General features: G+C 39.3%; 1 protein-coding gene across 6 annotated transcripts in view; it reads right to left on the bottom strand.

Moving 5' to 3' along the window:
• The window catches only part of FTO (FTO alpha-ketoglutarate dependent dioxygenase), a 189,915-nt gene that overhangs the window by 137,817 nt on the left and 36,087 nt on the right, over positions 1-16,011 (bottom strand). For all 6 annotated transcript variants that reach the window (XM_063312839.1, XM_063312843.1, XM_063312842.1 and 3 more), the window contains 3 exons: positions 14,587-15,244; positions 5,985-6,128; positions 2,462-2,541 (listed from right to left, as the gene is read on the bottom strand). In XM_063312839.1, coding sequence (XP_063168909.1) covers positions 2,462-2,541; positions 5,985-6,128; positions 14,587-15,244 — 882 coding nt within the window. The remainder of the gene's footprint in view (positions 1-2,461; positions 2,542-5,984; positions 6,129-14,586; positions 15,245-16,011) is intronic.

The raw sequence follows: 16,011 nt of genomic DNA, 5'->3' as shown, positions 1-16,011 counted from the left end.
ATCTGTAAACCATCATTTACAACTAAGGAAGGATTATTCAACAAACCATTGTTAAATGAACTATGGCTTCAAGGGCAAATTACAGCCTTGGCACAAATCATATCTAGGAATTTAGAGATTATTTAAGCTACGGATAGGTTCTCCTACAAGTTTTCTTTTTGGGTTTTATATAAAAACAATTCAAGCGCATTGTTTTAAAAGTTCTTAACAATTCCATGACTCTTTTATGTTTTTAGTCACAACAGGAAGCAAACTGTACTTCCAAAGATATGGAATTGCAACTCGTATATTTTCAGCCCAAACGGTCCTGCTGTCTGGAAATTGTGAGTGTGGTCTAAAATATCTGGAGAGTCCATGTTGGGGAAGGCTGAGCTACATACATCAGCCTAAATCTTGCCCAACAAATATGGCAATGAGATGTATAATTGCAGACTGCCAATAAAAAACATTTTTTAAAAAATCCCTGTAAGATACAAAGGTATCTTGACAAGCTTTAACCTAGCATCTTCCATGTTTTGTCCTGATCTCCCACCGACTGCGGAAAAAATCGAATCACAGCAAGAACAAAAAACTCGGCAATGCAAACATTCACGGAAATAATTGTAAGGGTTTGGTTTCTACACTTGTGAAGCAAATCAACAGGCAGCTACAAGCTTCCCCATTATCCATGAAGAATCCCAAATCCTCACCTGAACATGGTAAGAAAGTAAAATGTCTCTACCCTGGTATACAAAGGAATACAGGTAGACTGCAATTAACAACCACAATTGGGACTGGAATTTTGGTCACTAAGTGAATCAGTTCTGATTTTATGGCCTTTTTTATAGCAGTTGTTAAGCAAATCACATGGTCATTAATGTAGTTCCCCATTGATTTTGCTTGCCAGAAGCCGGCTGGGAAGGTCAAAAATGGTGATCACATGACCACGGGACACTGTGACAGTTGTAAATGTGAACTGGTTGCCAAGTGCCTGAATCACAATCATGTGACTGTGGGGAGACAGTGATGGCCATAAGTGCGAGGACTGGTCACAAGTCAGTTTTTTCCAGCACCACTGTAAGTCCAAACCATCGCTAAACAAATAGTTGTTAAACGAGACAGCCTGTATATTGATTCTAAATGGGAAAGAGTTCAATTGCTGGAATTGTTGTAATACTGTACCTTTCATTTCAATAAATCTTGCGAAAGAGAACTCTGGAAATTGTGTTCGGACAGAATCAGGTTCAGTTTTAGGCAGGTACCAAAAGGTCTAGCAATAATTCCATGCTCAGAGCCCAGCTCTAAGACTTGAGCCAACAACAAAATAAAGATCCAAAACAAGGAGCAACATATTTAGTAACCCGAAATGTGAAAGGAGAATCAGCATCACCACAATAACACCCTAGTATCATGGAGAGATGTAGAGATAACTAAAATGCCTGGGACCTATCAGAGAAGCGGTGAAGCCACTCAGATGGGGAAGAGGAAATGTAAATGTTGCAAAATGCATCCCAGATTAATATGTGCACAGAGATGGATAAAACAGCATGGGGGAAAGCTTCTTCTGTTCAAAAGAACAAAATATCCCTTTATTGTATGAGGGAGAGAGCTAACAACAGACCTTTTACTATTTAGAAGCACCATCAAATCTTTGAGAATAATTTTGCCAAAAGGACCCCCTTGGTGTTCTAATTCTCTGTATCAAAAATGTCCAGACCATACCCTGCGAGGTCATGGAGGTTTATAAAAACAAGGAAGGGCTTCCAAAGGAGAAGCACTCTTTTTTTGGAATGGAAGTAGGGTAGCTAATAAGAAAATGTGCATTTTAATATTAGAATAACACTGTCACTGGATCAAAGAGTTCCATTGTTTCTATCAAGTACAAACAACTGACACTTCAAGAGGCATTTATAATATTATCTAATTAGTAATCTGTTGTCTCTGCTTAGAAAACTTTAATTATCAGCTGGGCTAAGGACACATTCAATACCATTTATTGAATAAATAGTACTAGGTCCATAACATAATTGGACAGTCTGTTTAAGATCAGGTGGGCAGAGGGTAAACTGGCCTTGTTTGCAGTTTTCAGCTGCCTTGAAAGAAATAGAGGGAAATAACTCTCATTATCACAAAGGTGGTAAGTAAAATACTCCTTTCTCTTTTAGGAACCCTATAAAATCTCATGAAGTTAATAACTTCATTGTTAGAGTCTACAACCAGCCCAAATCTCATGAAAGAATCAGTTAGCATTTGGATGTCAGAATATCAGAAAATCCTAGGAACTTAGCCTATAGGAGGAAGTTAAAAAAAAACAAAACAGAAACAGGCAATAGTATTGTTATGCATTGCTGCAAAGAACAGAATGAATATGTCCCTGTACTTTCCAGGACTATCTTTAATCACTGTCACAACATTCTCAGCACCTGATGGCCATTCCATCAGGTGGAATGGCCATTAGGTCCATCGATCCTTTGATACTCACTTCTGCCACTCTGTGGGTAGAGCTGAATCTTGACTGCCGGCCAGCCAACACACAATGTTGGTGAGTCATATTCAGATCATCTAGGAAAAGAGCATTAAAGTATATGCATGTAGTCACCCATGAAGACAGTTCAAGGAAGTTAGAAGAAAAGTGGGATCTGATAGGACAGGGGTACACATACAAAAGTTGAGTGGTGCATTTGCTCTTTGTATGGTGCCCCAAGGTTTTGGTCTAGTGGTGAAGGCACTGGACTAGAATCCAGGAGTCTGTGATTTCTAGTCCCGCCTTAGGCATGAAAGCCAGCTGAGTGACCTTGGGCTAGTCAGTCTCTCTCAGACCAACTCACCTCACAGGGTTGTTGTTGTAGGGAAAAGAGGAGGAAGGAGTATTTGGTATGTTCCCTGCCTTGAGTTATTTATAAAAATAATAAAGGCAGGATTAAAAAAAATTAAAATCCTACATTTGATTGTTCCCTTTATATGAAATAATTTTCCTTTTCTGCAGCACTGGAAATTTTAGTTAGATGACAGTTTGGGGAAGGATTTGGGGGAGCCCAACTCATGAACCTTCACTGTAGGAGCTGAGATGCATCTTTCAAAAGTGTGTGTCTACTCTAGATAGCCATTGGTGGAAATGAAAAAAGCCCTAGTCAGAGGCAGGGGCCATTCTGCTTCTGGGGGTATTGCAGCCAAAGTATCAGTTACTATAAAAAAGTGAATTCGGTCCTAAAAAAGAAACCATTCTACAGTAGCCAGAAGAGGTACATTTAAGAGGACAGAGTATGGGGGAGAGAAACCTCATATAATTAATCAACAGAAAACTGAACAAGAAGTCGTAAGCTTACCAAACTCACAAGACCAAAGCTAAGCGGCAATGAATACATTTCAGGGGCTCAATCCGTTAGAAAAAAATAGATACAGACAGTGTGTAGCTCAAAAGAGGGTCGAGTTTCAGAAGCAAATCCACTGGAAGGCAATACAAACATCTGTACTGAAGAGTTTCCCAGTTAATGCTGTAATTTTCCAACCACACTTCATTTCTACTCAAGGGTGCTCCCAATTTCTGATTAATGGAAATAAAGATTTGGATGTTCCTTGAAGTATAATTCGCTCAGGCCCCTGATTATGTTTACTGCATCCCCCTCCCCACAAAAGAGAGGCCGGTTGAATTTATCCTCAAGCTGCATTTAAACCCCTAACCTTCAAGCCACATTTGATCTATAAGAAACAGCTGTGGCCAAGCCAGTCTTCCCACTTTGAACGGGCCCAACGTGTATTTGGCTTCAATGCGTTTAGAAGTCACAGAAGGGGAAATTAGCGACTACTGAAAATCTGCTCCTAAAATCTGGCTCGGTATATTTCTTGGTGGTGGAGCAGAGGGGAAGAGCTTTCAATCACGTGCTACGGTCTAGGACAACTTGACTTCACTGCACTTTCAAGGAGAGTAGATGGGGACCATTATAAACACATTGCAGGTTTACTGCATGTTTTTCTCCTGCCACCAAGCAAATAACTAAAGAATCAAGTTCTTTGGGTGCATTACCAGCAGAAAGAAGAGTAATTTTTAACAAACAGAACTAAAGCATTTCACAAAGCTGTGAAGATCGGGTATCACTTATAGGGGAGAAGGTTCTGTGGAACTCCCGCATGGGGAGAAGGGGGGAATGGCTTTTTCAATCCTTCCCATTTAAAAATCTACTTTTGAAAAGGGAGACGTCAGAACGCATTGTGCATTGCAGAAAGAAGTGATTATCTGCTCTCAGTTCAAAATGCTAAGTTCAGGTATTCACCTGGAAAAAGAAAAGGGAAAAAGAGAAAGAAAATGAAGAGCATAAGAAGCAGGTGTTGAACTAACCTTTAAGATTTCAACTTTAACACCTTCCCCCCAACCTGCTCTCAGTCCAACAAAGAATCTTATTATATTCCCAGTGGCAGAGCTCAGAAGACCTCAGGAATTCTTTGGTGGGGGGAGAAGTCCAATAAAATACTAAACATGTATTCACTCCTTCCAGTTCTTTGAAAGATGGGCTTTTTGTGGGTTCCCCCATTCAGTTTGTCATAATCACTGATGGTATTCACAGTACAAAAATATTTGAGGAAGTGAATAGTGCTAGAATTAGCTAAATCTCCAGGACTGGCACATTTAGAATTTGTGAATTAGACCAGTTAACACAATTCTTGATGCTGAATGGTGATTTAGAAATACTTCTTTCAAATTCCAGTTTTGTTTACAGGGGAGAATGCCTACTTTAAACTCAGGGAGACCGTGAGTCCGTGTAGTCTAATATTCTCAACACAAACCGGCAGCAACATCTCAAGAACTTCTGGCTGTTCTTGGAGATGTTGAGGATTGAACCCATGACCTTTGTCATAGAAAGATGCCTTACACTGAGCCAGATCACAGTCCCATTTAGCCTAATAGTGTTGGCACTGACTGGCAGCAGTACTCCAGGACTTCAATGGTTTTTACAGCTCTTCTTGAAGACACCAGGAATTGAATCTAGCATGTTTGGAATATATAGGAAGAAAGTAATTCTAGCTCAGAAGTGTCAGCACTGACTGGCTGCAGCACTTCAGAGGTTCAAGCAGGAGTTTTTCCAGCTCTTCCTGGTGATGCTAGGACCTTAATACAAAGAATGAGATCAACCACTACGTTAGGCCTTTTCCCCCATATATGCTCCATTTCAGGTAATTATTTGCTGACCAATATCAAAGTACCACTCGAGAGCTGCTGTGGTAAAAATAGCCCGGAAATGTCCATATATTTGTTATATGATAAAATCTGGGTTGTGGACATTAATTCCCTTCCAGATTTTTAAAGTCACCATACTGTGTTATGCGTAAAGGGACCTACAAGTCACTTCACACATGAGCCAGATTAACACACTATATGAAGCCATAAAATAGTTCATTTGATTCTGCTCTCTGCAACGTCTGACACCTCCTTCTGGGATAAATTACATTGTATGATATAGGTTGGATTTTTCCCCAAGGGGCAAAGCTATTGCACAGAATGCAGTTATAATTTGCACACATAATGTACACCCCTATAATGCACTTTTTCTTCTGGTGTGTGTCTTTTTGCTTAGCATCATGACAGAAGCATAGCTAATAATCTTGGGGATGCTTTGGATATTTTCTCACAACTTTGAACACAACACATCATTTACCAATAGAAAAGTTCCCCTTGTTCTAGAATTGGAAGAAATATAGTTTAAATATAGCTTTAAATATTGGGCAAACCCATAGTTTGATTAGCCACAGTTAGTTTGCTAAACCATAAACTATGGTTTATGATTCATAACTAGGTTGATTCACCAAAACCACTAAGATAAAAATCAGTAAACCATTTACAGTTTAGCAATGAGATTTATCTCTTGTGGATTGAAATTTACAATATCCTCACTTTTTGACCATCATTAAAGTTTGATTATAGTCCTTTTTTTCATGAAAAGCCCAGGAGAGAAAGAAGGGAATTTTTCAACAAAAATAAAATGAACGTCAACTTTGTATTTGAACCTTACCTAGCATAAAGTAGCAGTCTCCCTGGTGAAGTGGAATTGCTAAGCCTGGAGTCTGTATATCCCAGGCTACTTTCAAGGCAACATGCCAAACATCTGGATCTCTGCCATCCGCAGATTTTTCTTCAAGGACGCCACCATCAATTTCTGAAACAGAAAATAACTCTTCAGATACAAGAACAAACCCTCCCTTGTGGAAGTTTTAAAACAACGAGGAAGCCACAACTCTGTAACAGAAATCTGAACAGTAAGTTGGCAAGTAAACAGTTGACTTGCACCTTCTAACTTCATTTTACAACTATGGTGGGAGTGTACACTGCATCAAGTTACAATTTTGCTGAGCCCTTTTTTAAGTAAGCCACAAATGTTGGCTAGTTTGTACAAGCTAAGCTGCAACAAATTATATTCCAGCTGTGTGAATCCAGCCTTTACATTTGAACTTCACATCACTCCACCAATGGATATTACTGGCAAACCTTAAGAATACGCTATTTATGTCCTAACCGTCACTTCTGCATGAAACATGGGAAGCTGCCTTGCTGATACACGGGGGTCAAAATATACCTACACACACACATACACAAATTTTAAGGCAAGCAACAGCTCGCTTCTCATCGCTTCCAAAATAGAACAGCAAGAGTAATCCAGTTTCAGTTGCTGAGAATAATACAAATGTATATTATTTGAGAGCAAAGGGGAACAAAAAATAAAAGCTGCTGAGTTCTTTTTATACCAAGCCAATTCTGAAGGTGATGGATTTATGGGAGAAAATTTCCAGGAAGTTCCAGCTGAAAATTGTAGTCTTTGATTGTAGTTCCATATTTTGTTGAGCCCATATTGCAAACAGGGTACTGGCACAAACTGAACAGCTATCACACAGGCAAAATTAATTAGCAGAAGGCTTATGTCTTTCTCAGAATACCAGGTTGAATTCCTAGCAATGGGAAAGCAACCGTATCTGCACTTTTCCAAAACTGGTCCCAATTCTAATATTAAAGTTATGATTCATCCAAAATGTACATCAAGAAGACGAGAGGCTCCTGAAAGCAGTTTAGACCTGACATTTTAAAAATATTTTTATTAGAATTATAGAATTTTACAATACAGTAAAAGTATAAAAAATGAAAAGAAAAACGAAAAGTAAAGAAAAGAAAACATAGAATTTTGACTTCTGCCCTTCTTTCTATCAGGTCACTGCTATCTTACTCTTTTAGCACTGATTTTAACAATAATGTTGCTTAAAAAAAAAGCTGGTAGCATCGCTTGGTGTAATTTTCATTTTTGTTTTGTCTTCCCTGCGTAGAAAAAAAATACTGCAATGAAGCACTCCGATACTCAAAACCAAAGAGAACTAGGTCTGAGGGATCTTTCAAAAGGCATGCAAATGCAATTACAAAACTCCCGCAAATCTTAAAATAAACTTGGCAATCATTTCCATATTTTATGACTGACTTGTAAAACCCCGATCTAAATAAACATCACAGCAGCCGCATGTGATGAACGACCTAAGCATTAAGGAGCTGAGGTCAGCACTGGCCTCTCTGTGTGCATGAAATAATGAAAGTTATAAATCTTCTTCTCTCTGCAACTCCAGTTTGGGTAGTTGAAAAGTTATGATAAAAAAGAAAATGCAGAACAAGTGCCCTGACAGCTCTTTGCACAGGTAACAAAATAAATTTGCTTGTCTTATTAAGGCTCCCCCCCCCCCCCCGCTTTTAAAAGAGATTTAGAGAGTGTGGCTATTCCCATTTGTCTGCGTATTACACAGCTACAATGGGGTAACAACAAAAATAAGGCTGCTGGTTGGTTTAAAGAGACTTTGTTGGCTAATGTTTTAATTGATGTAGTCACTCTGGGTCCAATTCAGTGCTAAAATTCTATTGGTTAATGGTATGTTAGCAGTAGACTCATCCTTCTCCTCCAGTTGCCTACACACCTTCAAATCCATGAGTTTACACAACACACACACATAGACTTCACATACAGTAGTGCATTCAAATCAGTTTTGACTCTTGGCTACTGCCTGGATAAGTCCCTGCAATATTCTTGGCAACATTTTTGGGAGTGGTTCACTATTGTCCTCTTCTTCCTAGAACCGAGAGAGAGTGACTGGCCAAAAGTCCCCCAAGTAGCTTTGTACCTAAGGCAGGACTAGAACTCACATTTTCCCAGTTTCTAACCCAGGGTCCAAGGCAGACCAGACTTAGAAACCCAAGTCACCCAAGCTAATACTACTTTTATTATTAGGCTATAGTAACAGAATCTTGCAAGTCTGAATGCACCTCCCACACCACTCTTTATCTTCAAGAGAACTAGGGAGAGTCCTGTCTGAGACGCTTTCTCAAATTACATTTCTGCCCTGGACTCAGATTTCTTTTATCTGACTGTTGTCTTGGTTGCAGCTCTTCCTCCTGTTCCTCAAAGTTATTTCTTTCTGCCCATTACACCCAGTGCCTTTAACCATTACACCAGACTGTCTCTTGCACACATATATTAGGGCAATCTTATTTGGCAGTAAGCTCCCACTGCCACCCCTATCTCCTGCAAGTTCAATTATATTTATGCCCAAATGTGTGTACTTAAAACTACTACCTAAAAGTATTTTAATAGATGACATCTAATAGTTAATCAGTCTAAATGTTGCAGCTGGCATCTGTGGGAGGGGAGTCTTTTCTTAGAAGCAAAAGCAAGAATATGCAAATACCAAAAAATAAACAAAACAAAAAACCTTGTTCCAAGAATGGTATTGTTATTTAATTACTTATTAAGTACAGTTTGCACTCATCTGTTGAATGTTCATATACATCATCTGGCTTTTCTTATGTCAGTTTCTGAAGTAGATCAACCTGATTGTTCCATATTGCCAATGATTAAGATGAGTTAGACAGAAAAGGGTGTGCAAAGCAGATTTCATGGTACAGGAAAAAAAAATACCAAACTGGACACTTTCTGATTTATTGCTGCGTCTTTTGCCCAATGAAGCTCACTGTCTAAAATTTTTTGGAAATAAGAATGAGCAGAGATGGAAGGAATGGAAAGTCCTAAGTAATGCGGAAAGAATGAAAATGACTGTTGTGTGTATCCAGATCATTTCCAGCATCCATACACTCTTCCCATGTCTGTGTCCATACATGTAACATCAGGAGTCAGTATATCTGACACCCACCAGACCCCTTTCCAAGAAGGCAGCTGAGTCTCCTGTAAAATAAAGTAAAATAAAAATTGCCAACATTGCCTGTGAGCTTTTGGTGAACTTCAACAAAAGTCGGTCAGTGTGGGTTATTCTTTTGGACATCTGCAGAGCTGAAATGCAAATGCCCTTAGCATTTGGCACCCTGGGTGGCTATCCAGTGCGTCTCTATGGTGGAGTCAACCCTACTTACAGTGATCTTTCTGAATTTGTTCCCGAGCAGACATCTTTAACATTTTGATTATTGCTTGGAGATTTTTTTTTTAAATCCCAGAAAACAATTCCTTGCAGCCTTTTAAAATTACTGTTAACTGACCTTGCATCTATTAAGCAGCAAATAGATGGGATTACTAGTCAATTATCAATCGACAGGAACATTCCAACCAGTTTATAAAATCATTAGTGCCCAAGACGCTGTCCGGGGTTTCTCACCAAAATCCAGCCACGGTGCAAATTTACCTACAGCCACTCCACTTAGTCAAGGTGCTTTTTTGAAAATATTTTATTATTAGTGTTCCTTGTACAAAACACACACACACAGGAACTCCAGATTATGAAAGGCCTTTCACAATCAGTCAAAACCACAGTCAATCACAGGTTTGTTAGCCGGTTAAACATTACCTTGTCAACTAACAGATCCAGTTGTTTATTACTCTTCAAGATTTACACACTTACATAAGCCTTGAGGGGCAAGAAGCCAAAAACAATACCCATTAAGGCATCTACCCAGAAGGATCCTTCACATCTAAAATGCACGGTCCACGTTGCTGGGAGGAGACTGAACCGTCACATGCAGAAAACTATGTACTGCAGTATTTCTTTGTATCTGCTAGCAGTGATTCATGATGACCCACCTAACACTGCTTCCAGTTTCAAGCAAAAAATTCTGACCCTTGGATGCAAGAGCTCTATATGACTTTAGATTCCATTCTATAAAAGACTAACTTTCCCAGCACCAAATAGACTCTGCCCATGATTTTCTCAGGAGCAACATCTAGCTATGGATGGAACTACCCCACACTATCAAGTTTCAAACAAGTCAAGGGCTATGGGTGATATAGCTTGGCCTAGAACCTTACATGCTTGAGCTGTTGTGTGATGTTTTTTTATTTTTATAGCTACATGTAACGTATACAGCAAGCATTCTGTATTTTTACCGTATGGGGTGATGCCCTTGAATTGTGTGGCAATAATAAAATTAGCAGTAGTAAAAATAGTAGCAGCAATATTATACAATTACTATTATAAATAGCTCTAATATAAATAGAGCTACCAGATTATATTACACAGTAATTGTATATAAATGATATTGTGCCTGCTGTAAATGAACTCCATATATTTAGCCGAAAGAATGAATGGTGACAAGGGATCAACAAGAGACTAAATTTCATATATTGTTTCAAGACCAAAATCTGGGGTTTTAAGTTCCGAGTCACTAGGAATTCAGCACACATAATGATAAAAGAATACACTGGAGTATGCTTAGCCCAAAATAGCATCTTTGTCTCTTACAGCACTACAGGGGAATGTGTATTTGAGGGGAACAGGCTTAGATCGTCAAGACACGGGTGATGGGTGGATATTAAATCCACAGCTTTTGGTCCCAGTTTCCCAAAGATTTATAACCATAAAAGCTATTAGCTTAAGTAGACCAGTGAATTCCACCTGTCATTAGAGTACATGAAATAAGAGACAGCCTTTGACTACTAACAATCAAGTTATAAGGAACAGCATAGATCAACATCAACAAGTTTAATTGTAGAATGAAACAGGAAGTTGAAGGCAGCTGGAGGGAGAAAATTATTCTGATGTGCTTTGAACATCTAGGGAATCATGTGTAACTCATAAAAAGTTTTGAGAATCCAATAGCATGGAGACTAAAACTGTTTGCAGTGGATTTCTTCCTGATATGGAAGAAAGACCACTGCATTGTCCAGGTGGTATGTTCACCTTCTCACTTCCTACAATTGTTTTCTATCCATGGCCATTCCATTTGGCTGAAAGAGAGGAAGGAACAAGATGGTGGGGTCCTGTCCACCAGGGACCAAGTACAATTTAATTATTTGCCATCAATGGACCACCATTCCACCAAGCAGAACAGTCCTCTCCATTCACATCAGGTAGACCAACTACCATTTCATTCCCTTCTCCCCAAACTTTCCTTTGAACAGACATGGAACTCTGGTTTCCTTATCTTTCTCTTTGAGTCCTGAACTCTTTCCCATTTTGCATCCTGAGAGTACTTATTGAAAGGGGTATATAAATTATTACTCTATGCATTTAACAATATACTCTAGTCCTATCATGTCATTCAGAATAAATAATAATTACTAATAAGCAATCCTTATAAAAGCTTCCCCACTAATTTTATTCAAAGATTGTCAGGATCCACAGGACAGCAAGGGAAGTCTTCATATATCAGATACAATATCACTTCTTGGTACATAATTCCATGTTTTAAATGCCTAAACTGGACACCCGTCTTTCTTTATATGCTCCACAATTTGTGAATCTTGGCTTATGGAGTGAGTGATAAGATCCAAAAGATTATGTCCAGAATTCCCTTTTCAACTAGCCCTGAGGCTCAGCTCATCTGTGACTTTTGTGATCAGCCACAGTTGTGTATTCATGCTTGTACTGGGACAGCCCACCACCATTCATGTAATACCTTGTCACAGACTTCTCTTTTCTAAACAAAACAAAGGAATGAAGATCTTACAATTTCACTGTAATCATAAGAGTAAACTGTCCTGTGTGACGCCTGGATGATTCTCATGGAATCCTGGGGTTCCAAGAAACATAGTTTGAATACTGCAACAATAGACTAACATGATTCTCCTCCTAGAATATTATGCTAGATGTATCCAGAGCAAGGGTAGGGAAGTTCTTATTATTGATGTCTAACATCTGAAAAGTCACAGCTTGCTTTACATCATCATTCTAATTAAGAATTCAGGACACATCCAGGTTGCTTCATATATTAAAACATATCATGCTTTAATCATGGCTTATAAACCAAAATGGGTGAGGTCATACATCATACATATACCCAAATCAAACCCATTATGGGTTAGCATAATGTGCAAACAGACTGGAACCAAATTAGAGGTGTTTGTTTTCATTATGCCAGATTTACCTAATTGTAACTAAAGCTTTCTGAAAAGATCACAAGCCAGGGATGGAAGAGATAGACAGACAGACAGACAGACATGGAATGCCTCTTGTAATTATTCACCATTGCCTGTTGGAAGCAGAGAAAGGACTCTGCATCTGTTGACATAAAGGTACTTATGACATTCTGTTAAATATTGTTAATCACCTCTGCTTAATCAACCTATTAGCAGTTTGGAAAAGTTTCCTTGGAATTTTGAAATGAGTGGGGTACTGCCACATTCAGCCAAGTGGAGAAGCACAAGGCAGCTATTGATCAAATTCAGCAGAGTAAACTGGGAAACAAAGGAACTTTTGTGATATTTAATGCTATCGTATAACAGTATACTGAGCACATATTCAGCAAGGTGCTAGGGAGATGCTGAGATTCTGGCATTCCCAGAAAGGTCTGGACCAACTGAAGGGTTATCAGGGCCCCTCAGGAAGCACTCAGCACCTTGAAAAATCAACCCAATTTAACCAAAGTTACCTTTTTAAAGGGGACGGGGGACCAGTAGAGAAATCTTTCAGCAAAACAGCCTCTCCAGTTACAGATCTCATAAATGGGCATAGTTTACATCTGCACTGAAGTTCAAGCTTCTCCAATAGTAATAGATAAAAGATCTTATTGGCTCAAGTGCTCTGTTCTAAAGGCATAACTTGATACGATATCTACTCTTCTCTACCACTTGACACTGCCCTTGTTCCTGGTCACCTCTCCTTTCACTTTCCCCCTCTTGGTATTGATCTTGATGATGTACACCATACATTAGGCTCATAGCAGGGAACAGAGGATTCATAAGAAATGTTCTCTCTTAGCTCACCACCATGTAACTTGACATGAATGGAAATAAAAAGGATAGGAATACACAATATAACATCTGCAATGAGCTACAAAGGAGCTAAGGAACATGGGATGTTGGCAGATGATTTTGCCCATGTCTTCCAAATGTCACTCACCTACAATTCCCAACAGCTTCAGACAGCATGCAGAGGGTTTTGGGAGCTGTAGTTCATCAGCATCTGATACAACAGAGGTGCAACATCCTTAATTTAATCTAAAGTTGCCCACAGACCACACATTCTGTCATGATATATGTCCCATCATGGCTAAGATGAAGAAGTGTTTCCTTAGCACATCGCGTTGCTAACAAGTTTTCATCTTCCGTTCATATACACAGGGACTAAAGAGGAAAGTGATTCAGAACAACCACATAAGAAACACAGGGCCTCACACTGAAAATTCTGCATGCACCCCTTTCCCCCATGTAGAAAGCCACCATGTTCCAAGGTATGAAATCTAACAGGACCATAACAGTTTCACATGTTAGGACAAGAATCCGTGCAATGTTGCATAAACACAGGCAAATTTCTTCCCAAGCCACAGCCATATATTCTGTGCAAATAAAGGAGAGAAGACTGGAACAAGCCCATCGCTAACAAATCAAGCCCAACAGAAAGTGATGTCATGTAGACACAAAAACCAACCCACCCACCCACCCACCCACACACACGGTAGCGCCTTGGAAATAGGGATCTGTGAGAAAATGTGGAGCAGAGATTGTATGGGTTTGGTTTTCTTGGCTCCTGATCAGCAGTTTAATTATAGTAACTTTTGAGTCTACTTAAAGTGCTCAAGATAAGTCCAGCTGTAGCAAAATAGCCTAGATCGCTCTGTTCGACTGCCTTCTTTTTCTCTTTCATCCTTCCATCTCTCCTCCCTCCCCCAAATATCCAGAAAAATATAGAGGGAGAAACAACTACTTACCCAGGAAAAAGAAAAGATTTTGCATATATACAGTAAAGCTGCTGCTGTTTTGCAAAATCTAAGCTCACAAATGCAATGACTCTAGGCATACCTACAACCAAAAGTGATGAGTTTGGGAATTTTTTAAAGCAGAACTGCCCAACTTTCGACTTAAAGGCATTCTGTAGCTCATCAAAACTTGCCACCAAGCTTTGTCATTTTTAATATCATAGGAGGAGAATATTATTAAATGTAATACATAGTATGTTATAGAGTAAGTACATATTAACTGTACTTAAGTTGATGTCCCTGTAATAAAACCTTAACGAGATCAAATTCAGTTTTTGTTCTATCTCTGTCCATTTTTTTTCTCATGGTCCCACATATTTTTCTGAAGCAGTCTTCCTGGGCACACCCACCTGAAAGCTAATATGGCTTCCACCTATGAAAAGTTGTTCCCTCCACCTTCAAACAAGATTTACTTTGTTACTTGCTTCCCACTCAACTGCTCGACCCACCTTCACAGCTGTAACTGTAGACAGCCACTGTTGACCTTTCCATTAGATTTTCATCATGGTGCCAGCTAACAGCCATTCTCCCCATGCCAAAATATGGCTCCAGTTTCAAGGACGGCATTTTCTGTGGATCCATATAATTTAATAATGTCAGGTTGTACGATGTTCTCTCTTTCATGGTAGAGTCATTCTTTGGGACTAGAGAAGAGCTTTGATCTTGCAAAACAGTGTCCATCTCTGTAATGTTAGTAGCATAATCTTGATTCCCGTCCCCGGCAGGAGAATCTTGCATTCCTGTTGTCTCGGCCAAATCCTGCTCTTGCAAAGCCAGCAAGGATTCTCTCTGCAAGTAGTCATTAAGCCTGATTAACGCTTTACAAGCCAGGGATATTTCAGGATGCGAATAATTTATTTCATATCCTTCCATAGGCCAAGGGACTGTAAATAACCTTGTGTTCAAATATTTGTAAGTATATCCCGGGTTTCCAATTAATATACGAGATATGGGGGTAACAAAATCTTTCCCTTTGATCCTTACAAGATCTTGGAAGAAACAAGCATGTTTTCGTAAAGTGAAAAAAGCTTTTTGGACTTCTTCATGAATGTCTGTTGGGATCTTCTCGGTGTTCCTGAGGATAAATTTGGAATATTTTTCCTTCCACTAAAAAGAAATGGAAAAGACAAATCATTCTGATACATATTTATGATGGAGGGAGTTATACAAAAAATAAAGGTCTCAACTGAATACTCACCTGATCCTTTGGAAACTCCCCAAGTCCTCTCTGAAAGCCCATGGATCCATTAGATGCCTTGGGCAGACAGATCGACTAGGGGCTTCCTCACTGCAGAGGGGGATCACACAGTGAAACTCCATAGCAATTAGAGAGTGATCTGTCCATGACAGGATGCTAAGCTCAATGTCTCCCTCCCCCAAATTTTCAGACCGCACTGCTTCTGCCCCAAGAGAAAAGCAGATCTAGTGTGTAACCTCTTACATGCACTGGGGCCTTGATAAGTTGAGTTTGGTCTATGGTTGCAATGGCCACTCCAGATTTCTCATCCAAGAAAGGCAGGCTGAAATGCCCCCATATCAAAGTTTGGGGAGCTCCACCGCCATACCAGTAATTAGGTTGAGCAGCCCTGGCAGCCCAACTTTAAGATGGGTGGACTTCAATTCCCAGAATTCCCTGGGAGAATTCTGGGGAATTCTGGGAGTTGAAGTCCACCCATCTTAAAGTTGCCAAGGTTGAGAAACACTGGTCTATATTGTTACTGAAAGAGACTTTACTTTTTAATAAGACGTACATTACCATTGGACTTGTGAAGTTAAGCATCCTATTAATGTATCTTAAACACTGTCTGCCTGGTTTCTATGCTTTGAAAGAAGTCTAATTTAAAAAAAAACATTGTGATCTCGAAAGTATTTTT

The sequence above is a fragment of the Candoia aspera genome, chromosome 11, assembly GCF_035149785.1.
Source record: "Candoia aspera isolate rCanAsp1 chromosome 11, rCanAsp1.hap2, whole genome shotgun sequence".
Taxonomy (NCBI): Eukaryota; Metazoa; Chordata; class Lepidosauria; order Squamata; family Boidae; genus Candoia; species Candoia aspera.
The sequence above is the reverse complement of the archived record's forward strand: the minus strand, read 5'-3'. Positions and strand labels throughout refer to the sequence as shown.